The sequence below is a fragment of the Coturnix japonica genome, chromosome 5 (assembly GCF_054131305.1).
Source record: "Coturnix japonica strain WE chromosome 5, WE-NBRP24, whole genome shotgun sequence".
Taxonomy (NCBI): Eukaryota; Metazoa; Chordata; class Aves; order Galliformes; family Phasianidae; genus Coturnix; species Coturnix japonica.
In genome coordinates this window covers 16,318,604-16,344,492 of record NC_140667.1, presented here as the reverse complement: position 1 = coordinate 16,344,492, position 25,889 = coordinate 16,318,604, and the positions used below count along the sequence as shown (strand labels likewise).

The window sequence follows — 25,889 nt, the reverse complement described above, 5'->3', positions numbered from 1 at the left end:
TCCATTTCAACCAAGGACCCATATGGGACTGGCAGGGTCACAGTGTTGCAGTTGGAGGGTTATTGCTTGCTGGGAAAAAATCGCATTTCACAAGCATCAGGCAAAAGTTAAGGCTGTTTAGTAACCAATTATGCTACACGTTATGTAATTCTAATTAAAAATTTATCCATTCTCACAGTGTTTTGATTAAGTCTGTAGCTGTATTCTTACACCGTGATTTTCTAAGACAAACAAAATTGACATTTATAGAGTACATTCATAGGCAATGTTTACAGAGTAATATTTATAAATAACGATGCCTTTCAATAGAGGAGCAGCATGAAAGTTTTTAGTCATGACAGCATTTCTTCAGGGCTGTGGCAGGTAGAACCTAAACCACAATTAGAAAAACAATGAAGACTGATTTAGGGAAAGTACATGTATGTCTTGTCTGCCCTTGGGCACTTGCCTAATAAAGAACACCATATTGTTCTTACCAAAATTAGACAGTTGCTTACTCCAGTAGGAGGGATCCCAAGAGAATCTGATCTTCAGAGGAGGGGCTATGTCTGTGTTACAGTTTGTCTCTAGCAAGCGCTGGATCTGAAATACAATCTGGTGACAAATCAGAGGATTATGATTTTATTAACAATTACAAGATCATGAAAAGTGTTTGACTGGAGAAACATTAAATCCTTAAAACATTTCACACATGTGCTGCATAATTTCACTTTATTGAGATAATAAGCATTGCTCTTACCAGTTCTTTACTGAAGAGGAATGGGATGCTGTTTTTACTGCACACTGCCCAGTTGACGAAGTTCTGCACGTGTTCAACCTGTGTACCTAAAACCACAACACCTTGCAGCTGTTGCTCCAATTTCTGCCTCCTTTCATTTGTGATTTTCTGTTAAGAATTTGGAACAGTAGGACATAGTTGTCATCCCTTGAGCACACACAATGCACACAATCACTGGAGTTACAGCATGCATTTGTGCTCTTATTTAGAAACTCTAAAACATCAATCATAGAGATAAAGCAAATTCTATTCAACAGATGTGTCCAAATTCAGGGAGAAAAACGATTTCTTCAGGAACAAATTACAGCATTCTAGTCTTGGCTTAGCTGAAAAACGTAGCACAAGAGAAGCATAGAAGTCAGACTGAATTTGGCCATGGAACTCTTCCTCATCTCTTACAAAATGTAAGAGAGAAGACCTAAGAAAGAATGCCAACAAAGGGGAAGCATGCAGTGTTTCCTCAGAAAGTCCTTCCAGTTTCCAGCAACTCATGATTCAGGGACCACAAAGACAGCAGCTGCATTACCACCCGCAGGGTATTTCTACATCACATACTTCAACTGGACATGTAAAAACTGAACAGTCAAAACCATGGGATCTTTTACAGAAAGCAGACCTGAGGGTCATTTTCTAAACATGCAAAGTGTGGTGCTAGACAAATGAAGTATTAACATCAAAAGATGCTTTTTTAAAGTACACAAACTGTGCACATATTTCTCTATAACTGCATTATAAAGGGTGGTTAACATGATAAGCAAACATTTTGCTACTTAATCATAAATCCTTGTCAACCATTGATTCCACATAAAATCCTGCAATAAAAAAGTATTTGAAAACATAAGCAAAGGGACAATAACATTCACAATCTATATTCTTCCCATTGGCTCTGGGATTTAATTTTAATTTAGTTTAATTTCCCAAGGTATGAAAGAAACTAGCCTCACTTACTTCAAGTTGTTCAAGAAGGATGTTTGCTCGTTTATTGATTTCATTTATCAAAACCATCTTGGCCATTTTGATTTGATTTTCTACTTTTTTGTGTAAGTGTTTTACTTCAAGCAGCCTGCAGGGAAGAGATACTAGATGAGCCAACTGGTATATCATTTATTCAGTGCTTGTTAGGTATTTGTTACAGGGACTGATCTAAATGTTGCCAAAGAACTCGAATGAAACTTGCACCATTTCCTCTAAGTTCTCCCACACCTTCCTTTCCATTTTATAACAGCCTTGACTGGAAATACAGCTTGTTTTGAGATTCCTTGAAGAAGTTATTTTTCAACTCCTGGGGGCATTCAAGGCCAGTCTGTGGTCTAGTGGTTGGTGACCCTGCACATAGCGTGGGGGTTGAAACTGGATGATCATTATGGTCCTTTTCAATGCAGGCCATTCAGTGATTCTGTGATTTAAAAAATAAATCTGATTTCTGTTCTTTCAAATTCTACTTCAGAAACAGTAGATTATACAAAGAAATCTTTGAAGCTAGCTGTCAGGTGCCTTGTAAGGACTGTGGAATCCTGTGTTACAATGCTGTGAATGTGATATAATTCAAACATGAATTTCATATTGTTAATCTTGATTTTACCTACCCTCAAAGTATAGTATCTGCTTTTAATTGTGGTAATCTGCGTTCAGGGAAAATAGTATTTGAACTCATAGCTCATTTTCTGAAATAAATGCAGAACAATTACCTGTCTTCAATCTGTTTAGCTGAAACCTGAATTCCATTTTTTTTCTCTTCCACTTTAGCTACAACGTTTTCCAGGATAGCTCTCTGATTTTGCAAAGCTTCATCAAGATGTCTGAACCTGCAAAGGAATGGAAAATTTTCACTATATTTTCATTTCCATTTTTGAGTTACAATTGAAAAAGCTAGATATTGTCTTGCTTTTTCTTTTATAAACTAAAATAATGCATTGTTTACATTTCCTGCAATTGTAATAGGTTTGAGGGGAACTGTTGGATCTGGTGTCACCACTGCAGCATTGTGCCATTAAGTACAAATGCCCACTTTAAGACTTCAACTGCTGCTCTGCATTTCCCTCCGGTAGGGCTTGCCTCTCAGCAGCCTCAGGCTCCTCTAAGGAATCTGGGCCAGATGCACAGCTTTCAAGGATCAGTTTTGCCTTATCTTTAAAGTCCAAGCAAAAGGCAATGGATCTGAGTTTGTTGTGGCTATGGAAGTAGACTATGCTGGGATTTCAGTTGATAGGAAATGCAGATGGAACAATGTTAAATCTGAATTAGCTATGCTTTTAGATAGAATCATGAAAAAGACATGAAGCAACCAATGGCTGGTACCTGTGTTCCTTATGGTCTTTCAGCAGGCAGCTGCTGCATGTAAGGATATCACAGGTCTCACAGAAGAGCTTGAGTGGTTCTTGAGCGTGCACTGGACAAAGTAAGGGCAATTCATTTGCCTCTTCTTCTGTCACTGCGGAACATTAAGCAAACAGTGTCAATGATCAAAAGTGCTATTGTAGGTCAGCAAAAGAATGAGACAAAACATAAATATTAAAGAATATCTTTAGTACCTGTGCAGCCCTTCAGGGATACAGACAGGAAGCGGTCCCCAGTTTCCTTGCCATGTCTGTGTTCTTCTGTACATGTGCTGCACAGCCACTTATTGCAGCTCGTACAGAGACTGTGAGCAGGTCTCCTCTCTTTACACATGGAGCAGCTCTAAGAACAAAAAGGTGCAATTGCACACAATGATAACAAATTAGCCTGCAGAAACAGACTGAGTTACACTAGTAAGCTTCCTATTTTGCTTCTTAAGATTAGTGTGATTTGAGCAATTTTAGGGATTTGGTTATTGTTGCAAAAGGGAATGGAATAAAATTAAGATCTAAAGCTCTTAAATCACATTGGTTGTCTTTCTGTGCTCTGGTGCAATCAGATGTGATTATGACAAAGCACAGGAATGATTCAGCAAAAACTCCAGGGTCTGTGTCACACACAAGGCCAGAATAAATCTCCACAATGACTTGTTTCTTGCGAACCAGAAGAGCCACAAGACTATAAAATAAGACTTGTCAGATTTCAGTTTAAGGAGGGCTATGGGAAGGTACCTCTGAAAATGATTGATGGGATTTGTAATCCCTTTCTCTGTCTGTTTTTATACTGATGGCTGTATCACATCAGTAGCACACAAACCACACATGCACATGTGTATATGTGTAGGTATATAGAGATAGGAAGATGTTTCCTTATTTTCACTGATATGTAATTGCATATATAAATTGGAACGACTTCAGTACTGATACTCTAAATCTACATTGCTTTACTTAAAATTAGTTCATTTGTTGTAACATTATATGAACCACTGACGTGATACAGTGCAATTGTAGAACAGGTCAATAATGCAATAATGCAACAGTAATGCAATTCAGAAAATAATACAGAAACATCCACGTGTTCTTAACATAAAACTTATTCCTTACTCTCTAAAGAGTTCACCAAACCCAAGATCAGTTTACATGTTGATATCAACTGTGATGAAATGGATAAATAAGACAGACATCAGCTGAACGCAAACTTGTAACTAACAATCATCTCTACTGATGCAACGGTTTAGGAACCACCTTTTATTATATAGGCCATGTGTCATGGGTTAAGCAAAAATCTACCTTGTCTGGAACTGTCCCTAATGGTGACATGAATAAAGCAGCATGTAATTGAAGTGGGTGGTTTGATTCCTTTGTCATCCAGAATGAACTGAGGAGTTATTTCAAGAGTGTAATGACTTTTCACTTACCTAAAAAGGATTTGCACAAGGCATAAAATACCTTATTTGAAAACTCTTAATGCTAATGTACTAATGGGCAAAGTGAAGACAGTGATTTAATTATACCATCAAAGCATAAAAGCTTTGCCACCAGTTTATCATCAGATGCAAACACAATGTGTGCAGATACAAAATATCTACTGTAGTTACACGTAGCACCTGAATATTACTGCAACTATCACAGCTTCTAAGGCAGCAAATAGATGCCAAAAGGACATCCTATGGCGTCCCTCCTGCTGTCCATCAGCTTACCTTCCATATGGTTTGTTACAACTGGACCCCAGCTATTCTGATGGGAAATACAGAGGGATGCATATAGCAGCATTCATTCAGCATGTAGGCCCCAATGAATTAAAATATATACATATTCCTTTTGCTGTGTCTCAGAGAATGACCTTAGAAATCCTAAAGGAAGAACAATTACAGCTCTTTCTGTTTTGGTCTTCTTGGTGTTAAACCACAGTATCAACATTAAGTGGGATGGCCATATCCACATCACTCTGAGACTCAAGATTGGCTTAAAGGTTTTACTTCACCACAAGAAGAAAGAAAAAAAGCTGTTATTATTCATTTGAATTTTACCATTCTGTTCAGTGGGGCTGCACAGGCACCTCCCAGAATTAGGTTGTTTAATGACATAGAAATGGTCTTTTCAGCAAGAAACTTTGAACTGCACATTTTTGAAATCTCTGCAGCTGGTAGGTAGCATGTTCTATCATTTTTGTCTCACTCACTGAAAAACAACTTGCACCCCAACACTCTGCCTTGACAGATTCCCATTTGAACATCAGGTAAGTTAAGAAAGTGATGGCTGCTGAGCTGTGCTTCAGTTGGATGAGTTGGCGCTTCTCCCTTTTATACCATAGATAGTAAGAACATGGCTCTAGTTTTAAGAGGTTTAAAGGACGTTAAGCAAGGCTTTCTGTCATGTCAATGTCAATAAAAAGGAAGAAGGCAAAAATCTATTAGAAGGTACCCGAGTTCCTCTGGGGTACTCCTGTGCTCCAGTGAGAATTCTACTTTACTGAACAGCTCATAGGACTCCTAAGGGGTTACAGAATGAGGAGGGGGAAGGAGGGGTGAAAGCATGTTCTTTTAAAGAGTCTAAAAAACCAATCTAGATAATAGATTTTCTCATTTGATTTCCTTTCTATACCAACTCTCATTGAAAGGTAAATGAAGTGAGTCATAGTAATTAAGAAATCCCATTACAATAAGGTCATTCTACATATTCAACAGTATCCTCTGAATTTAGCTCTTTTCAGAGAATATGTGAATATATTATTCTGTTTTAAAGTTACATGGCACTCTACAAGCACCTCAGATCTGTAGATGACTACACATTCTGTTCACCTTGATTTCTGAATTCCCTTAGAGGACTCCATGGATGAGATTACACGTTCTTTCCATTTTAAAAATGGAGAAAATGAAACATGGAAATGATTGACCGGGAAGATGTACAGCCCATCAGAACTTGCTTGCAACTTTATCAATGGGTTGCTCTCTCACATAAAGAGGTCTGAAGCCTTCTGCACAGGGCAGAATTGACAAATTGTTGCTGCACCCACAGGGGGTTTAGAGGAGTAGAAAGATGGATATTCCATCACATATTATGGAAAAGTATTCCAATTAGTGTTTTACATCCATTCCCTCAAAAAATACTGAAATACAATGTGACTTCTTTTATCATTAAAACAGTCAGAAAATGGTCATCTCCCACGGGATCTAATGGGTAATCTTGCTGTAACCATTCATCCAATAGCCTTTGTTTCTGTTTACTTTGTGTGGAGAACTGAGAGGGGATAATGAGGCACCCAAGAAAACCATTATCTTCTACAGAATATATAATATATACATAGTAATTATATGTGTAAGCAATAATTATAATAACAATATACACTGTAAATTGTCACTGATTCAGTCTACATCGCTAGCATCAGTATATTTTTTTAATTACAGTCAAGTTCAATCTTCAAATAAAGTTAGAAGAAGAGTACTATGAAGGCAGGAAGCCCATCCCTGGCAGTGATGTACTTACAGTCTGCAGAAGCAAAACATGAGATTCTGTTGTTCAACATGATGTGCTCTGTTTGTCAAACATTGTCAGTCTGTGAGTGTTTTAACAACTCCCAAGGCACCCTCTAGTGTGGTTTTCACTCACCTTTGCCATAGCTGCATTTGCAGTGGGAAAATCCTTGAGAAAGCAATTTTCAACTACATCTCTTGCAAAACAGGTCTGTTTGCACGCCAGGCAGGAAAGAATACCTATATTTAAAAGAAAAAACACAAACACAAATACAACAGTGCACACCAGCAATGTGAACCAGGAAATGACAAACCACACTTATGTATTGCTGGCCTTTTTCTTCTCTCTTTCTTTTTTTTTTTTTTTTTTTTTTTAATATCACACCAACACTTAGCTGCAGGAAACTGTGGCATTCTTCAAGCCTTAAGATACTTGTGCCTAGATCCACAGAACTACATATGGAAAGAAAACCAAAACAACAAAATCCCTAGAAGTACATATCACAGTTCAGGTGATTTATTGATTTATCTCAGTTTTTACTAAGGATATCCACAAGTCCAAATTTCTATGAATTTATCATGGCTTCCAACTTTGACAAAAACTGAGCTATATTTTAAGCTGCACACTGTTCTCGCAGACATACCCGTGCTTTCTGACACTAGTTACCACTCTTCTAAACCAGCTTAAAATTATCAGAGGTACACAGAGTGGTTTGTAGACTAATTTAATCTGAAGTTGCCTGTTAGTCTTCAAGTGAGGTGTTCTCCAGAGATGCTGATGTTATCCATGTGCTTGGTGTTACCTGTCCTTGTGGCACAGCTCCTGTGGTCACTGACCAGAAGCACAGTTCTAACCCTGCTTGCCCCTTGTTTTCAGACCTGGGCTACTGCTTTTTTAACAACAGAACATCACGTTATCAGAGACACGCAAACCACAGACCCTTTCTACATTACTGCTTCTGACAGAATCTGCCTGTAGTCAGATACCTGACTGTGTTCACTTTCTTTCATAATGCTTTGAAAAAACACCAAGTTCCATTACATGTCCTATGAAGGAGGACTTGTTACAGAGAATCACTGCAACAAGGTTTAGTCCTTTCTAGTCTTATCACTGTAAGAAAAGCAAAAGTAAATTGCCAGCTATTTTCCAAAGTTGCTTCTACAACCCAACTGTGATTTGGGGGTTCAGGTAGCAAAGGCTGCCTGCCTCACTCTTGTTTCACCATGCATTTTGTACATTGGTGTTCTTGTACACATGAGCCCCCAGGTAGCAGTGCTACTCAGCTACCAGGCATCCCAAGGGAAACGGCAATGCAAGCAATTGCCAACGCTGTGCTCATCCCCAGGGTATGGAACCTGAACCTTATTCAAGAGTGTTCTAATGACAGAGCTACAAAGAGACTAGAAAGCCATTTGATAAAGATGCTCACAATTGCTGTAGAAGTCTTTCAACCTCTTCCTCTCCTTTGCATCATTAATATAAGGAGCACAGCTAAAAGGTTATCTTATTCACCCACAATCTTTATAGTTAATCACCTTCATATGTTACACCCCAGGACAACAGGATGCTTTTGTATGTCACAGAGTAACCACCTCATGCTTTCCCAAATAATGACTGTGTGTCTTTTAAACATTCCATTAAAAGCTCAGTTCTCTGGAGAAATAGAACAGCAGGAGCACTGCAGTACTGAAGACAAGACGCAGCAGCCAGACAATGCCCCCAACTCTTTGCAAATGGTGTGCACTGCAGGTGCCAGGGAATTGCAGCACTAGTTCCTAGAAGGTGAAACTGGTCAAGTTTCCACACGAGCATCTTACAAAACAACACAGTCACAGAAATAAAGAGGCAAATACATTTTGATTGATAAGCTGGGAAGCAAAATATCTGCTTTGCAAGGAGCCTCTCAAATAAGTCTCACGGGACACGCTCTAATTCTTGGTGCAGCTGATTGGAAACCATCCAGTGACTTCGCAGGGAATTGCCTCTAGCCCTTTGAGACCTCAAACCAGTTTCTTACACCTGTAACAGAAGTTGCCCAAAAAGTGCCAGCTCTTGATCTGGTTAACGCAGAGATAAAGCTTCCATACTGAGCTACATAATGTGCCACAAACTGACCTAATTCTCAGAGGGTTACTTTCTGAAGGAAACGGTGTGTGGCCATCACAACTATTCCTTCACTGATACACCACACAGGAGAGCACACAGCATTTCTGGGAGCAGCAGCTTGTTGGAAAACAAAGGTAACACTCAGGACATTACTGCAGCAAGGATAACTTCTGTCAATCCTCCACATAAGGTTAAAAAGAAGTTAATATTGAAGTTACATATTTTATTACACTTCAACACACTACGCAGTTAGTACAGAATGTTAAATCAATTATACCAATTGAATTATATTTAATGTAATGCTTGTGGCCTCAGGCTACTGCACATGAACTTTAAATTGTGCTAATCTGTTTCAAACCAGCAAAGTATAAAATACTGCATATAAAGAATACATCGATTTAAGAACAGGCAATATTGTGTTTTTAATATGCTTTAAAGAAAACTTCAGTAATTTCCACCTGAAGAAAACGTATTTTTCATGTGTGGCTATTAGTTCTGCACAGAAGCCTCCTTATACACACTGATCGTATTAAGGAGATTAAAACCACAAAGATTTCAGGGGTACTTGATGCTACTGCTGATTAATACCCGAGGATACCTAAAGGCAATGCCCAGCATGCTATGGTACAGATTTTCCCCTTATTTTTTATTTTAATTTTGCTACTTGCACGGAGCAAGTCCCACACAAACAGGTCAAACACTGTGTCAGAATCACCACTGCAGACCACCAAATGGTCGCTTTGATGGTATGCCTGAAATAGCCATATAACTTTGAATTACAATAATCTCTAATCTCAGACAGAATAAACACTATAAGTTAACAGACAAAATAATGGAAACATGATGGCAGTATTGGACTGGAAGTAGCTTCCTACTCATAAAAGGACAAGCCAGCAAGCATCTCCTGATACTGGATTTTATGCTTCAGACTCCACTAGAAGCACACAGGAAGGACTCCCTGAACGTAGAAGCACTGAAGATCATAATGGTTCATCCAATTTTACTTCTCCTTTCATGCCTTTTCCATTTAACATGTGTTCCCTGGAAATTCCCAGCTTTTCTCAATATAAATTCTCTAATAAAATATGGTATGATAAATGCACTACAGAATGATTTATGAAGCAACTATTCCAAAATTAAGCAAACCTTACATAGATGTTAACCAAGAGACACAAGCAGCAGCTACTTCAGCAGTACAAAGCAAGCACGTCGTGCTGTGTTTATGCTTGCAGTACAAATCACTAGTAAAGTATGACTTCCTAGAAACCCCTTACCTGTTCTCAGGACAGCCAGTCACTTAGCTATACATCAAATCACTTGCATCAGGAGCAGAGGAGTATTAAGCACAACCGCATTCACAGTGTGCTCCCTGTGATTAGGCTTTGCAGGTGGAAGCGGCTGCACACTTGGCAGAGTACCTGGTGCTGCTCTCCCCTCCTCAGTGAGAAATGCTAATGAATCAACAGGGCAGAGAGATGTTCTGGTCCACTACGGACTGCATGGGATTTTTCTCTGGCCTTCCTGAAATTCATTCAGTGCTGCATTAAGTTGCCTTGGTTGCATTTTTCCTGGAGAGATAAAAACCCCACAGATGAAATGAATAGCATCCTCCTTCTTCTCTTGCCGGGGTCTTCTCCTAGTCCTCAGAATAACCTGGAGCCAGTGTGCAGGAGGAAAGAGTAGAGCTTTTCCAGATTCGGGTAGCAGCAGGTCTCATCATAGCATTCACTCCGTGGTACACTTCACAGACCATTCCCTATATGTTTTTCCTGCCTTACTTCATAACAGCTGCATCTAAAATGCAGTGTTTGCTTGTTTGAAGAATCTGTACCTTGCAGACAGCTCACTTACATATGTTATTATTACACACTGTGAGTGAACAGAAGAGTAGCCAGGAGCCCTGGAGATTCACTGTTTGTACGTACGAGAATGATGCAACTTCTGGATCTAAATAGCAATCCAACATGGAATTACTGCATTCAAACAACAGAGTTTATACAGTAAGTGACTGGGAGACAAATCCTGTTATGATGCAATCATGATGCCCAAATGAGGGCCATTATTGCTATCAAAATCTCTCGAGGTAGGAAAAAACCTAAGAGCTGTTGTCATAAACTTCACTGAGTTTCCATGCAAACTCCATGGGTAGGAAGGAGACAGCAATATTTGCATAAGCTGTTTTTTTCAGAAGTTCATTACTACCAGCTCTTAATCTGCTGAAATCACTATTTGCAACATCACACTTAGTTACTAATGAAGTGGGCATGCATTTATGAAGGCTAGCAAGGATACTCACACTGGATTTATATGCTGTGTCACTGTGACAAGCAGGATAAAACCTCATTTCAGAATGGTACGCAGGAAAAACCAGAGGTGAGCTATTCCCAATGTATCTGAGCTATCAGGTAGTACTGAGCAATCGCTGAAGACTGCATTGAACAGACTCCCAGGAACCTCCATCTCCAAAAGGATGTGAAGATATAGTCCTACATCTCCATCTTTCCAATTGTAACTAGACAGTAAGTAGGGGAAAATTCAGAGACAGTGGATCCAGTAGTCAGACACAAACACCCAACTTAACATTCCAACCCCATACCTGGGATATCCAAAATCAGCTTTCATGAAAACAACAGAGCTCTGCCACCAAAGCCCACTCAGGCATATACCATTCAAGCCCTAACTCCTTGCAGGACAGGTCACTCACACCCCAAAGCAGTTTCATTTCTGTCTAAGGGAAAAGTACATGGACAGGATATTAGCAAAAATTTCTTCTCTGAAAGAGAGTTCCAGTGGCTGCTGGAAGGGACTCCAAAGAGAGGTGGTAGAGTCACCATCTACCTCTTTGCAGTAATCTAATTTGTAAGTGACAGAGAAGATTATTTGCAGTAAGTTCCTGTAAGTGCAAACTAGTGCCTGCAGCATGTATACAAATGAAGTAGAAAGACCCTTTCAATACCTAGAGCCTTGGTTCACAGACTTGTTTCAAGGTCCTCCAGTCTAGTCAGGTTTGAACGGGAAGAGCCCTTAAGCTGGTAGTCTGGGAAATTAACCAGCGCAGATAATTCACCTATTATTGCCCTAAGAATTGATTAGCATAAAGTAACAAACAGTGGAGCTATCACACACACTGCGTTCATACTGTCTGGCTGCATGCCACACCTACTGCTCCACTCTTTTTCCTCCAGCAATCAGCAGAATAATTATTCTCACAGAGCATCAGCTACAGCTCAAGCTGCAGGCGTAATTTACGCTTCCTTGGAGACCCAATTACAGGTTATAAGAAACAGTTCTGAGGACAACCTCCTGCTCTACAGCTTCATATTTATGTAACTAGCCCCCCGCTGTTTCACTTGCCCTTTGGATCAGGCATCTGAACAAGCACGTGAGAAGGGATGAGTAACCTTAAACACATTTTAGGATGACTAAATCAATATATTTTCAAGAGTGCCCGCTTTGGAATAACCTTTTTACTTTCCTTTTTTAGAAAGACATATTTAGTGTTAAGTGGACCTAATTAAAGCAAATCTGTGTTCTCCTTCAGAACTAATAGGAGCGATACATTGCATCACTTGCCCTGTGTGATTGCACCAAAACAATGTTATCTGGGGCATCAACACAGAACAGCTGTTAAGCCAAGAAGGCCAAATGGTACTCAACTCCAAGCCAAAATATGGACCACAGAACTCAGCAGAAGAGCATTTTGTCTTACACACAGACATAGTATAAGATAAAGCACTGTGTTGGTGCCTGGAGTCCTCTCTTATGCCAGCATACCATACTCCTTATGCCAGAACATCATTGTGAAAGTAAGTCTAGAGCCAGAGTCAGAGCTCACCACCATTAAAGCAACATCTTGAAGATGCCTCTGAGGTTAGTAAATGCAGGTATAGCCAACGCTTAGCCAAGTGTTGGACGTCCCTCACAGAAAGGCCTTTGCAATGGGGAATCTGCAGTTATACAAAACACCTCTCTTATAAGCAAAACCATGTATTTTCAGCCAGCAATAATAGAACACAGCCAGCTGATGTGTCATCAGCTGAAGCTGCATTTCTTTTATATTCTATTTTCTCTTATTTTATCTGTCCAGTTCGCATTTCTCTAACATGCAACCCCGCCACATCAGCTGGCATTGAGGCAAAAAACAAGGGAAGTGACACTGGCACACAGAAAGGTAAGTGCAAACATCTTAAAATCCTCTGCACAACATAAGCAACTGTTGGAGCCACATTTGCAAAGATCAAAGGTCAGGACCACTTATCTACGTCTCTTCATCATCTTAATGCTAACAACAATCAACAAGAAAACATCTTTATGTTTTAGTACTTAGTACTGCTTGTAATATGACATACTGAAACCCACAGATTGAAGTTTGCATTTGTACCAAATCTCAGACTGACTTCACATGGAAATTTATTCATTTTTTCCGTTCTTATGTTCTGCTTAAAGAATTTACAGTAAGTAAGAAATGCATTTTTCCTACAGGCAATATTTCACAGTTAGCTGAAGTGGTTTCACTGTTATTATGTTTAGAGACCATCATCAATGCATACATATGCTCACAATGCAAACTGGGTTGGTATTGTACTACCTGTAGATCAGCAAGAGTGCATATAAGATGAGCAATATCTGGTGTCATGCCATCAGAGGATTTCACAAATGTATCCTGGCTGACTCACAGTGGTTGCAGTTCCAGTCCCTAATTGAAGAGACACGGATGTTTTGGTTTTGCTGCTCTTGTTGCTTATACATGAACAGAATCTTTGCACCTGGTGTCTCACTTCACTTACAGTGGGTCATCATTGTGCACCATTTCTTTCCTCAACCATTTCTCTGATCTTGCTCTATATAGAATATATAGAATATAGAAATATAGAATTAGAAATGGACCAGTCTTTCTTCCAATCTGCCGTAGACAAGTATTTCCCAACCCACTCTCAGGTGCCCAATTAAACGTCTAATATTTTAATGACTCACGAGAACCCCCAGCTGCACTTCATCCAAGATCATCAAGCAGCTAAGTTCCTTTTTTCACTTTGCAAACAAAAACAAGGAGAGAGGAACAACGTAGATGTCAAATGAGCGCACAAAAATATAACGTAGTGTTTGTTTTCAACATCACTCTACTACAAAAGAGGTCCCTCATAGCTAAAGCCTGGTGCAAATGGGCATTTACAATTTCAAAGAGGCGTTTCCTGGAAATGACTGCTTTGCTCTGTCTGCTTCTCCCACCTTTATGCCTTTTCCTGTCTGCATCCTCCCACGAACAGCCTTCCTCCTTTGCCACTTAGCTATTCCCTTCTCCCTTTGTCTTCTGTGTTCTGCCAGCTTTTCAGCAGTCATCTCCTAGCACTATTTCCATTTGTTCTCAAACCTGAACATATCTAGTTTATATTCTCACATCAATGCAGATTATCACCACCTTAGGGAAAGTATCTTCTATTCCTGCATGTTTCTAAAATCTGCTTTAGAAGAGATAATAAATGATGCGATTTATTCATCTACAGTTCAAAGCCTGTGGATATATAAGCAATCTATGTGCCTTTGCTCTCCTTATAAATTAGTAATGAGTTTGGAATGCTTCCCCATGGTAATTAAGCCTCATTCAGTTAAAATGACTGCATTCTGAGATGCAAGTCCCTTTTCATTCCAAAAAAAAAGTTACATATTTTCTGTTAACAGCATCACAAGAAACTGTACAAAGAATTTCAGCACCGCAAAAGCTACAAAGCCCAGAATGCTTCTTGTCCTAGACAGCTTCAGGCAATTTTGTTAGGGTGGGTACAGCGTATCCCTCAGTCATAAGTGCTCAGATAGAGTGAAACCACACATAAAACGAGAATGAAAGGGAAGCGGCAGAGTTTCAGTGCACCACAATACCCATATTCTAATAGCGATTGCTGTGCCGTCCAGTAAGTGCAAAAAATGTCAGTGTTTGCTGTGGTGCTTGCAGGGGGCAGGAGAGGGAGGAGATATATCAACTCTAACCACAACCACTACCACAGAGAAGCCCAACGTGTCCAAAAGCTTAAATATTAATGCAGCCTAGCAACTACTTTCTTGCATTTCATTGTATGTTTTAAAGCAAAGCAAATATAAAGTCACACTTGGTAAATGAAAGCAAGACACTTCTGGAAAACATAATTGTTGCCTGTCTACATCATTTCTGTTCAAAGCAGTGCTGCTGGATTAAGAATGTGCTGAAGGAAGTTTTCCTCAGTCCACTCCTTGCTCACACACACCTTGAGTCTCATAGCTTATTCTTTCAAAGTAGCTACATAAAAGTGTTTCTCAAGCCATCTGTGTTTATAATACTGTATTACAATGCACCTAAGTCAATCTGAGGTTCTTAAACATTACCTTCATATAGAACTTGATGCCCAGTGGAAATGGGGCTGTATCCTTGAATCAGCTCTGGAAGACAGTCCTTACAGAAGGAGTGAAGGCACGGCAGCATCCTGGGCTCTCTCCTGCACAGATCCCATTTGCACACCAAGCATTTCCTCAGCACATCCAGGGGCTCCACTGCATCCGTTGGCTGAGGTTTGACATCAAAACCACAAAGAGTCACAAAATGGCTCATGGCAGCCCCTCGCTTCACAGAACACTTGATGGCTCAAGTGCAAACTAGAAGGCAGCAGTGGGATGCACGTCCTCAGAAACAACACTCGGTCCCTTTGAAGAAAGAGGAAGTTCCTTGCAGCTAAAAAATCACATAACCAGCTTTACACACACAAAAATAAAACCAACAAAAAAGAATACCTTTGCAGATTGTTGTGCAGGAAAATGTGGTTTCAGGTTTACAAACCATGATCCCGCTCTCTCTCTATATAACTTGCAGCCTTTGTAAAAAACCAAAGTAATCTGTTCTATTGATCTCCTCACAAAGCTGATATCGGGCTGAACTGTCACACGCTGTACATTTCCTGCTAGAAGCACTGAAACCGTGCAATAAAAAATGTTGATATTCTCTGATTGCCTTTATAATTTCACCTCGGTATTTAGAGATTGCAGGTAAAGCAAACAAATACAACCATAACTGATCGTACCTCCACCATTTCAGCAATGCCCATTAGAAAGCTGCCTTGATGGATGTAATGTAACTTCTGCTGAGCTTCTTAGAAATCTAATAAAAATGCACTTTGCAGTGATCAAATTTCACCTGTCCAGATGAACACAGATCAGGTTATAGAGCAAATTGGAACATTCTGCAAGCAGGACAGCATTTCCTCTGCCAACCTAAGCTCCTCAAGGTGAACTGAGTACTCTGCACATCATACACCATCCTTGATTTTCAAATGCACAGAGATGTCCAGATACAGCCTGCAATGAGAAACTTTCGCAAGTTGCATCCAAGAAAGAAAAGCAAGCAGTCTCATCTCCTTTGGGAGCAGCCCTCTGGCTCACTGAATCCCTTGGCGTGGTGGCCTTGCTGCCAGCTGTATGAACTTGCAGCTGTCTCCAGATCTCCCCATCACAGAAGAGCAGACATCTCAGAAGTCCACAAAGTTATTCTGGTTTCTTTTGGTTTTGTTATTAAAGTATTGCATCCTGAAATCATCACTTGTCAAACTACTTTAGAAAAAGTGGACCGTATGCCCATATCATACTTCGTTCCAAAGATCAACAACTATGAAAAGGTAGGTATCCATCAACGTTACTGAAAGAACTTCAACAAATTGAAACCTTACCACTGAAACACAACTGCAGCATCCAAGCAACTGGTCTGTTTGGAAATGAGCTGTGGTGACTGTACCTGTACTTAAGTAACAGATGCTACAAAAGCGCTTATTTACAGAATAGTATCACAGAATAATTTGAGTTGGGACGGACTCTTAAAAGCCACGTAGTCCAACTCCCCAGCAATGAGTAGGGACACCTGCAGCTCAGTCAGGTGCCCAAAGCCCCTCCAGCCTGATCTTGAGTGCCTCCAGTATCCACCACATATCTGGCCGTTACACGAGCTCATTTTTCAGAGGCAAACGCTGTTAGGGCAGCACAGCTTTTAGGTTAGCACCGTCCTCATTTCTTGCAAGCACCACTGCTTAGACAACAAACCAGATCCTACAAAATCATGCAACACCTGTGATATGAAGTTGAGGTCTTAGACTACCACATTGTTAGTCAAAGAAATCACAGGCCAGGACCAAAGCACAAGCAGAGAATCGCTGCAAACACAAAACCAAATACTGGGATGAGCTGTACTGCCATGAAGACCAGACAAGCGGCTGAATGTGTAGAAGCAGGTTCCATACTCTTTTAGTTTATGCTTTTTCCTAACACGAGAAATTATACAGAACCATTTTGGTAGAATGGAGAAGGAAGATTGTGAGAAAAGTGTTAAGAGAATTTAGTCACATTCATAAAAACAGGTGGTAAGAAGCAGTGAAGTTATGACTTACCCCAGCCTCTTATCCTCCAAACATTCCCCAGATGTTCTGGGCTATTTGGGAGATACACCCGAGAAACAGGCTCGAGGGTGATCAGGCAGCAAAACCAGCCCAAGCTTACACATGAAGGACCGAGTCTGATTGCTGTGCCACCCTGAGGTACTGTGGCCCCAAGCTCATGCCCAACAGCTGCCCAACCCTCAGGGGGAGAGTGGGTTGTGGTAACCTCCTTGCCTGACAAAAAGGGTAGCCAAAGTACATTGCTACTTTGTGAAGATAACATAGGAGGTACTTCTTAAGTGCCAAACGCTGGCACTGTAACCAGGCAGCTCCAAATCACTATAAGCATCAGTCAAACCACTGCACAGAACAGCCAGAAATAACTACAGAGACAAGACTCAACATGAACAGCATACAGCAAGTAAAAGTCAGAAAATTCTATAAATCAACACATTTTACACATTGGTCTTTATTCAAAAGGTTTGAATAAAACAAAGGCCTTTATGCCACGAGCACACAGGCACCACCAACTTCTTTGATCTTCTCCTCCGCTCTTCTACTGAAGAACTTTGCTTTCACAATTACAGGCTGTTTGGGCAGCTTGCCCTTGCCCAGGACTTTGTAGTAACCCTAGAAAGATTAAAAGAAAACAACAAAAAAGACAACATTTAGTGTTTGCGATCAATATCCAGGCGCTTCCATTCTGTGTTTAGGGACATGCAAGTAAAGACCAGAACTACGATAATCACTGTGACCTCATTTATCTCTTAATATAAAACTGGAAAAAGTTGGCAAAATATATCCTGCATGAGCTAGTGCAGTTGCATTTGTTCAGAGAAGTAGAAACTACGAGGTGATTATGTTTATTCAGTAACTTAGAACATCTGAAGCTGTTATCTTCCCAAAACCACATACAGAAAACACTGCCGAGTCCTGTAAAGAAGCTGCCAACCACTTCCCACTTTTCCAAAGGACAGAGCAGCTGGCTGCGTTGCTACAGCTAACTACTACCCACTTACATCTGGCCTACACGCTTTACATCAGCCCTCTGTTGGAATCCCCTCATTTCATTCCTGTCCTTTGCATTAAAAGGACAATGGTGGCATAAAGCCTTTAAAGCCTGTTAGAAGTGGCACAACTGGCCAACAAAGAGGCATCTGAGATGCAGATCATACCTGCTTGACAAGGTAGTTACTGTCACTGATTTGGTGGCTGACTAAGATATGAGGTATCATAGCCAGTGAATGAGGATCAGTATTTTCTATCTGAGAACGATAGCACACCAGAACAACAGAACATGTAAAGATGTGACTCTATTCTCAGTGTTTTGGCTTTCTCTAAGTGAGAACAGCACTATCATGTTTTCACACGCGCCTTCGGTAATTAAACAACCTTCTGCCATCTTCCAAATAAAGGGTAGTTGTTCCTACATTACCACCATAAGCACTAGTTTACCTACTGGTATGCTAAGATACACAAGTCCAGGTTTACAATCATTCAGGCACTGCAATTCATTTGCAGTTTACCCTTTTATTCTGAGACACAAAGCTAAGTTACATGTTAAATGAGCAGGAACTGCAAACTTGAATCTTAGCAGAAACTTACTGAGCGCACAACATCGATGACTGGGGCCATTCCAGCCGGGTTTTTTGCATAATTGAGTCTTGTCTGTTCAGTTACAAGGGTCCATAGTTTATCCAAATTGACAGTGGGACAGAACTTTTGGTTCCTCTTCAAGTGATAGTGCCTCATACCTACTTTTCCAAAGTAGCCAGGGTGACTGTGAATTAAAAAACATTTCTTGTTAGATCACACTTCTAATTCATCCCGAACAGGCAGGATTTTAACACTGAAACAAGGATCTTTACTTGCTCAGAGTAATCAAAAATCTTTAAATAATTATTTCACTCTTGCATTATACAAGGAGCATTCAACTGTAATAATCACTGCTATCCAAACCAGGGGAAAATTATTTCTGTGAGTCTGTTCTGCCTTGAACTCACAATTTAATCTTCCCCATGGTGTGTCTGGCCCGATCCTGTATCTCCCTGGTGAAAACCAGCTCAGTGAATGCAGGCAAGACTGCACTGCACAAGGAGCTCCAGAGCTCCTGTCACTAATCCGGTGACTGACCGAGACAAGAACGGTCACAGCCAGTGAATAAAGATTAGTAATTACTATTCGAGTGCTTTAGCACATCGGGACAACAGGCACTGTCCAGACGTGACTCTAGACTCGGCATTAAGACAATGACTCTCACTCCCTATGGTAGGCAGCTAAACAGCAGCTTTCATTTATATATCATCATCATAGTCATAGTATCACAGTCTCATGGGGGTTGGAAGGGACCTTAGAGATCATTGAGTCCAACCCCCAGGATTCGAGCCCTATGTAGCAGAGCAGCACTTCTACCACTTGCGCCACAGGGAGGATTTGAACCCAGGGCCTCCAGTGTTGCAATGTGGCATTCCTACCACTGCGCCACTGGGGCACACAATTGTAATGTAATTGCTTCTACCTCAGAAAGGTGCATTTTTTGTTAGTACAAACTTAAAGCGTTCGCTTACTATTTATCAAAGTTAATCCTGTGATGGTGCATACCACCAGCATTACCACGGCCTCCAGGATGCTTCCTGTGTTTGCCTAAAAAGAAAAATTCAATTCGTTACAGCAAGAAAACGAAACATAACGCACGAACTTAGGGTCACAATTAAGTGCCAGCTTTAGCTAATTAGTCTGCGGTCTTACACCGTCCTCTGCATACAGAATCACAGAATGACCCGGGTTGGAAGGGACCTCAAGGATCATGTAGTTCCAACCCCCCTGCCTGGCAGGGCCACCAAACATACACCTTTACTACATCAGGTTGCCCAGAGCCCCATCCAACCTGGTCTTGAACACCTCCAAGGACGGGGCATCCACAACCTCCCTGGGCAGCCTGTTCCAGGGCCTAACCACTCTCCTAGTAATCTAGTAAGCTTCAGCTAATTACTCTGCAGTCTTACACCGTCCTCTGCATACGCAAGACAAGACTAGGCAGAGCATCTACCCGCACGTTTAAGAAGCCAACCCAGCCCCGTTCTCAGGCCATATGTACCCAGCTCACCCCGCAGAACCCGGTATAAAGCCCCGCACCCTCGGTCCCCTCGCCTAGCAGCCCCCACTCACCGACGCGGCCGTGCCCGTGGCTGACGTGTCCCCTCAGCTTCCTGGTCTTCCTCAGTCTGGAGGGCTGCGAGGGAGCGAGAGCGGCCATGAGCAGCACGGCTGTGAGCGGAACCACGGGGCCCCACCCGCACAGCGCCCCGCGTGCTCGGCCGCCATCGTGGCCCGGGCCCGCCGGCAGCCCCACCTCGCCTCAATCCCCATTTGACCCCATCCCGTCCCATTGCATCCCGAGCAGGACACGGGCAAGGAGAAGCCCCGCTCATTTCGCCCCCTTCCCGGCCACGTCCCTCAGCGAGGGGCGGCGAGTGGAGGCGGCCGCGCAGCACTCACCATCTTGTCGGCGTGAGGGACGGCAGAGAAAGAACGCAGCTCTCGCGAGACCTGCGGAAGGCACGGCCGGAAGCAGCCAAACCTCGCGAGACTTTGCAGAGGCTCCTGCAGATGGCGTCAAGTCTCGCGAGAGCCCGCGCTAAAATGGCGGCGCTGCACGCAGGGATGGGGGGGGGGGGGGCACCGTTATTTGATGTACAACCTCAGAGCAATGGTGTTTATGCGATTGTGAGGGAGGCGAGGAAAAAAGGAAACGGCTTCACCTTTTCAGTCAATAAACCCTCGCTTTTGCTCTATGAGGCTGATAGCAAACCAGAACCACTGGCAGGTTCGGAATTGCGCGAGCCTCAAAGCCAGCAGGGAGCATGGAAAGCAGCTGGGAGCTCAGCAGAAACGACAGCAAACCCCCTTATCTCCGCCTCCCCCCCTCCCCAACCCCTCCTTCACCCCCTCCTCTACCCCCTCCCTCACCAGCTGTTCTGATTCTATTTAAGCCATTGAACCGAGGCAGTGCCAAAGCAGTCTGAAAACACCACCGTGTGATCGTGGATTCATAGAATCACGGAGCTTGGAAGGATCACTAAGATCCATCTAAGCCAGCCAGCAGCCCCCCACACTCCACCACCACCACCACCACATCCACTCACCGCAGCCCTCCCTGGCCCCAGAGCACTTCAAGGGATGGCAACCCCACCTTCAGGAAGTCTAGGAGCAAGTATGATAATGTACAAAGCCAGAAAGGGATTTCCTTCTAGCCCACTCGAAGAAAAAAAAAAAATGTTTAAAGATTTGTTAGGATAAAATGAACGCCTCGGTAATATAAAATGCCTTAGCTCTAGCTGAAAACATGAAGTAGAATTAAAAACACTTTATGTCACAAAATAGCAAACTTAGTGAAAGACAGATTCATAACAACCATTTTGTGTTTTAATTGCAAATTCACATTCACAAGTTCCTCTAGTCCTGTACCCACAAAGCATCAGAAGTACACAAAGACTATAAAACAGGTATATTTACACGGTTTATTGGGAACCATACATACATACATGAGGAAAGGACGTACTGTACCTACACGTTGCAGCTTGCATGTCAAAGAACGGAGCTCTCCTCACAGTTAACAGTCTTAGTGCAGAATGGATTACAAGGAGTTTACTGACCAGCGTTCAAACCAAGTGGAAGCTTTGTATTGTGAACCAAGTACCTTATTATCAAGTTACTTTCTTACTTCGATTTTAAAATTAATGAGAAAGAAAAGGAGGAAAAAAACAATACCAACTCTGCCACACGAAGCCAGCCCTCGCACACACAACCTCTGCCATGGACCCACGAGTCCATTTGTGACCGCAGTACTCAGGCATCAGTGTAGTTCTCACAAACATCCCCTGAAGTCAGTGGTTCTGCTGAGAGCCGCACGCAGTCAGCTACTCATCTTTGCACCAAGCATAACTCAACTCATACTAAGAAAGCACCTGTTATTCTCAGGAATATACAAATATTTACCACAGTTTTCTTTGCTCATTACAAAATCAGTTACAAAAGCTTATAGCACAGTATTTACAAATCCCATCCAAATACACGGATGCTCTGTAACAGCATGGGCAATCACTCAAAGCTGCAGTCAGCTTTTGTCATTCTCCCACATCGAGGTCTGCAGCTACAGGTGTCCCAAGCACAGTGTCATACGTAGTCTTTGGGTTGGTGGTTCAGCAGAAAGGGATCAGTTCTTCTTGTGAAGGAACTTCATTTTATTTCCTAAAGAAAATGCACCACCAGTCACTTTTTCACATCCTGGAAAAGCCAACTGCAATCAGAAGTTACTTAACGAATGGGTGTAATTTGCAATGTAATTGTTTAACACCAGTAGGGAGAGACAACCAACAAAATACTTACTAGTCAACAATTTTTTCTTCAATTATGTTTGCAAATGAAATGTTTGGAATTGGAAATGAAATGAAAATGTCTCACAAAGACCGTAATGAAGTCTGACTTTAAGTATGTTTTCACTGTATTCTTTTGATATTTCCCATCCCATACGTACACCTCTGGTTATCAGATTTCACCTCAAAGATATATTTACGTTTTTTAAATAACGTAGAAGCTATGTGAAAATTAATTCCAAAAATAATTCTACACAGTTTGCTCACCAAGCCCTCGCAGAAACTTGTTCATTCCACTTTGTTCAGTGTCCGGAAGCTCTTCCAAATACTGTTCAACCCTCTGCTCAAAGAGGCCTACGGAAGAGGGGAGAAAACTGAGCTGGAAAGCACTGTGCCGAAGGGGATCCCTCCGTCCCCTTCCTCTGATGCTGCTTCCTCTCGCCGCCCCTTGGCTCTGCCCCCACCGCGGCACTGAGCTGTCTGCACCCTTACCTTTCGCCCTGCATTTTCTCAGTTCTCTGTCCTGGATGAAACCAGCGAACATTTGAGATTCCATGAACACTTCCAAGAAGCGGCGGATGCTCTTGGAGGCCACAGATTTACGGAATGCCTCCCTTTGGAAGACACGCTCTCCTTTTTCATTCTGGGTTAGGAACAGGGAATAATGGCCAACTGTCTCCACAAAGAATCGGATAAAAACCTCAGACACTAATCCATTCAGGGTGTTACACTCTGCAAAATAAGGTAGCAATAAGACACCACAATCAGCTGCTGCAGCTCTCAGCACTGTCCCCATCCCGGGCTGGGCACCGTCATCCAGTGGTTTACTGATGCTATGGTGATGAGAGAAAGGAGTTGTGCAGCTCCTTTGCAGCCCTGTAACTGATGTTTTGTAACCAAGAATCAACAAGAAATACAAATCCTCAGGATACAGCTCAGAAAATTAAGAACTTTGTGGGTGCAGTGTCAAAATGATAGCTGTGATTTTAAATCTGAATTACTCTTTACTTAACAAACTTCTGTGCAGATCTGAGAATTGAAATACTTGCTTGGAGGATAATAAACCTATACACTAAAACACATCCAGAAGTATATGTTGTAGAATTTAGGTTTTCACCACTACTGAGATGTTAAATAGTTTTACATATGTAAAGCAAAGATGAGTAGAAATGAATTTTAGAAGCTGAATAGAGTCCTCCCTCATAACTGTAAACCACGGGTGGTTATGTTCACCCTGGGCTCTTTTTATAACTGCTGGAGAGAAATGTGAATCTCCCAAGGCAGTTCAGCCCCTCCAGCACTGAAACCACTTTCTGAGGTACCTGCTGCTCTCCCCAAAGATTCTGAGAGCCAACAGCAGACTCACCCCTCAGCACGTATAGTTATTCAGGATTGAATCAGAGCCAAGTTAAGTACAACTTCTTCATTAAAGGCTTAAAACTACTCACAGAAGTGTGTTTCACTTACAAAGATATCAAAATAGATTGCTGGTAATGTATTGCTATTGTGCTGATGCTATCAGTCCCATTCCTTGTGCATACAGAGACTGTCTTTGATACTGCATATTGTATCTGAGTACTGGAGTCCCATCTTTCTTTCTCCTGGGTGGAAACTAACAACACTATGTACATGGCTGTTTATGAGTTTCCAAATGAGCTTACCATCATCTGAATCACTATCTGAGTCTTGATTTATCAGTTCATTCTTTCTCTCTAGAGCCTGCTCCAGAGCAGCTTGCAGCTTTCTAGGTAATAGTGTGTCTTCATCATCCATCTGACAGAGGAAGAAAACATCTTTAAATCACATTCATTTTGTGCAGCAACTACAGCAGTTAATTTTGCACAGTTTAAGGTTCAGAGGAAAAGCATTTTGCATCAGCAACTGTCATGCCTACATAAACGAAATAACAATAAAACCCTGTGTGCAGCTATCATGCATTTCTAAACAGAGTTTCTTGTCACTCTTAATGAGATTGAAGCCAGAAAAGATAATCCAAAGAGCAAAGGAAAGATCTGTATGCTTGTAATCAGCTCTTCACATGACAAAGAGTCCAAATAGTTGTTTTACTGAATACGCATCATGCGAAGATCAGCCACATGTACATACAGCAGCTCTAGTTGCTTTTATTTAACTTCAGTTCTTAGCAGTTGCTTTAACTTATATCCTAGCACATCTTACTTCCTGGGCTTTTGCCTCATTGCTCTCTTCATTTATTAAATGTTTGTTCAGCAAGTGAGCAGACATAGGAATATTCATAGGAATATTCACACCCATATTTTCCAGGGAATCGTACAAGAAAATGGATCCACCTTGCCTACTGGTGGATACTTCCAAAATTACCAAGTGCCACATTTTGACCTGCCTATTCACAACCCTTCTCACAGCACACTCAGCCATTCCCCATGCTTCCTCTCCCACTCAGAGACTTCTCTTCTTTGTGATTTTTGTCCTTTTCACCTGGAGCAGTGAGTTTTCTTACTCGATGCAATTTTTGAATGTTTTCTTTGCATTGCCAATACAGTTATTGGCTTCTTTAACAGCTGCAATTCCCTTCGGATACCTGAAGACCCTGATGCTAATCTGAGGTGAAACAGAAAATGAGCTTTTTTTCCAGTGTCTTGCCCACTGCATAGTTCCTATGATCTGATGATTTGAAACAAGCAATTTAACATAGAACTAAACAGGTTGCTAAAATGTGGCAACATTTCAAGCTGTACTTTACCTGTCTGATGAATCGATCCGATCCCAGGTTGACCATCAGAGCCTGAAGAAAGGAAATATCATGGTGAAACATATCTTAAGAGACAGAAAACATTCATTTAGCCTGCTTTCTAATGGAGAAGGATCATCTGAATGGTCCCAAGCCTCATCACAGATCAAATTCCTACAGCAAAAACAGTTATAAAGGAGGTTACAAGAGATGAAGTTCTTTCTGTAGAACCGAAGTCTGATTTAACATAGATCTGTAAATATGTACAAAAGAAGAGCTGGGCAGATTCTTTTTTGTTTGTTTGTTTTACACCTTAGCATGTTATTAATTTTTGCTAATGAGTTGTTGAAAAGTATCTCAGGGAGTGGGTTAAAGAAAATAGTGCTGGCTGAGGCAGCGCAGCTTCTGGAGGGCAAGGGTGTGACATGCCTATGCTAATGGAGCAGTGAAGCTGTGAGAAGTAGCTGGGATGTGGGAGAACAATGTTAGGAGTGTGGGAGGAAAACGGCAGAGATTTACAAAAGCCTGCAGCACAGAGTGCCTTGCAAATGTACACAGAGAGAGAGAGTGAGAAAGAGAAGAGCGTGGCCTTCAGGATTTTGGTGGTGCTTTACTGGAACAACTGAGGAAGCGCAACTCTCATTTGATTTCCCATACAGTGTTAGCAAAGCCTTAAAAGTTACCCTCCCACCAACAAAACCAAACCTTAAAGTATGCACAACT

General features: G+C 41.6%; 3 protein-coding genes and 2 non-coding genes across 20 annotated transcripts in view; all 5 read right to left on the bottom strand.

Moving 5' to 3' along the window:
* Positions 1–16,745, bottom strand: part of TRIM66 (tripartite motif containing 66) — a 37,354-nt gene extending 20,609 nt beyond the window's left edge. Inside the window, exons 1-8 of one of the 4 annotated variants that reach the window (XM_015864101.2) lie at positions 15,052–16,745; positions 6,724–6,827; positions 3,310–3,457; positions 3,077–3,209; positions 2,467–2,583; positions 1,727–1,841; positions 740–886; positions 477–594 (exon numbers count right to left, since the gene is read on the bottom strand). In XM_015864101.2, the coding sequence (XP_015719587.2) occupies positions 477–594; positions 740–886; positions 1,727–1,841; positions 2,467–2,583; positions 3,077–3,209; positions 3,310–3,457; positions 6,724–6,827; positions 15,052–15,274 (1,105 nt within the window). In that variant the 5' untranslated portion in view covers positions 15,275–16,745. Of the gene's footprint in view, positions 1–476; positions 595–739; positions 887–1,726; positions 1,842–2,466; positions 2,584–3,076; positions 3,210–3,309; positions 3,458–4,814; positions 4,952–6,723; positions 6,828–9,968; positions 10,088–15,051 lie in introns of those variants that run through there. The other 3 variants (XM_015864102.2, XM_085550137.1, XM_085550138.1) reach the window with 3 other exon arrangements.
* Positions 16,746–17,534: 789 nt separating this feature from the next.
* Positions 17,535–20,611, bottom strand: RPL27A (ribosomal protein L27a). Its single transcript, XM_015864106.3, has 5 exons — positions 20,580–20,611; positions 20,250–20,313; positions 19,649–19,724; positions 18,687–18,861; positions 17,535–17,711 (listed from the first exon to the last, which is right to left on the bottom strand). Exons 1-5 carry the CDS (start codon positions 20,580–20,582, stop codon positions 17,583–17,585), a joined length of 447 nt encoding a protein of 148 aa, XP_015719592.1. The 5' UTR covers positions 20,583–20,611; the 3' UTR covers positions 17,535–17,582.
* On the bottom strand, positions 18,274–18,405 carry LOC116653560 (small nucleolar RNA SNORA3/SNORA45 family). Its single transcript, XR_004307659.1, has one exon. It is a non-coding gene; the product is annotated as a small nucleolar RNA SNORA3/SNORA45 family (small nucleolar RNA).
* On the bottom strand, positions 19,190–19,321 carry LOC116653559 (small nucleolar RNA SNORA3/SNORA45 family). The gene has a single exon (XR_004307658.1). It is a non-coding gene; the product is annotated as a small nucleolar RNA SNORA3/SNORA45 family (small nucleolar RNA).
* A 976-nt stretch (positions 20,612–21,587) lies between the features above and the next one.
* The window catches only part of DENND2B (DENN domain containing 2B), a 139,642-nt gene continuing 135,340 nt past the window's right edge, over positions 21,588–25,889 (bottom strand). For all 13 annotated transcript variants that reach the window (XR_014947068.1, XR_014947069.1, XM_032445153.2 and 10 more), the window contains 5 exons: positions 25,179–25,220; positions 24,118–24,229; positions 22,949–23,188; positions 22,724–22,810; positions 21,588–22,331 (listed from right to left, as the gene is read on the bottom strand). Coding sequence is in view for 11 of the 13 variants with exons in the window: in XM_032445153.2 (XP_032301044.2) it covers positions 22,297–22,331; positions 22,724–22,810; positions 22,949–23,188; positions 24,118–24,229; positions 25,179–25,220 (516 nt within the window). In the remaining 2 variants the exon portion in view is untranslated. The remainder of the gene's footprint in view (positions 22,332–22,723; positions 22,811–22,948; positions 23,189–24,117; positions 24,230–25,178; positions 25,221–25,889) is intronic.

Coding starts and splice junctions, on each gene's coding strand:
- RPL27A (XM_015864106.3), bottom strand. Junction 19,725..20,249: donor CCACGGGCACGGCCGCGTCG/GTGAGTGGGGGC, acceptor TTTTCTTTTTAG/GCAAACACAGGAAGCATCCT. Junction 18,862..19,648: donor AGGATTAACTTTGATAAATA/GTAAGCGAACGC, acceptor TTTAATTCACAG/TCACCCTGGCTACTTTGGAA.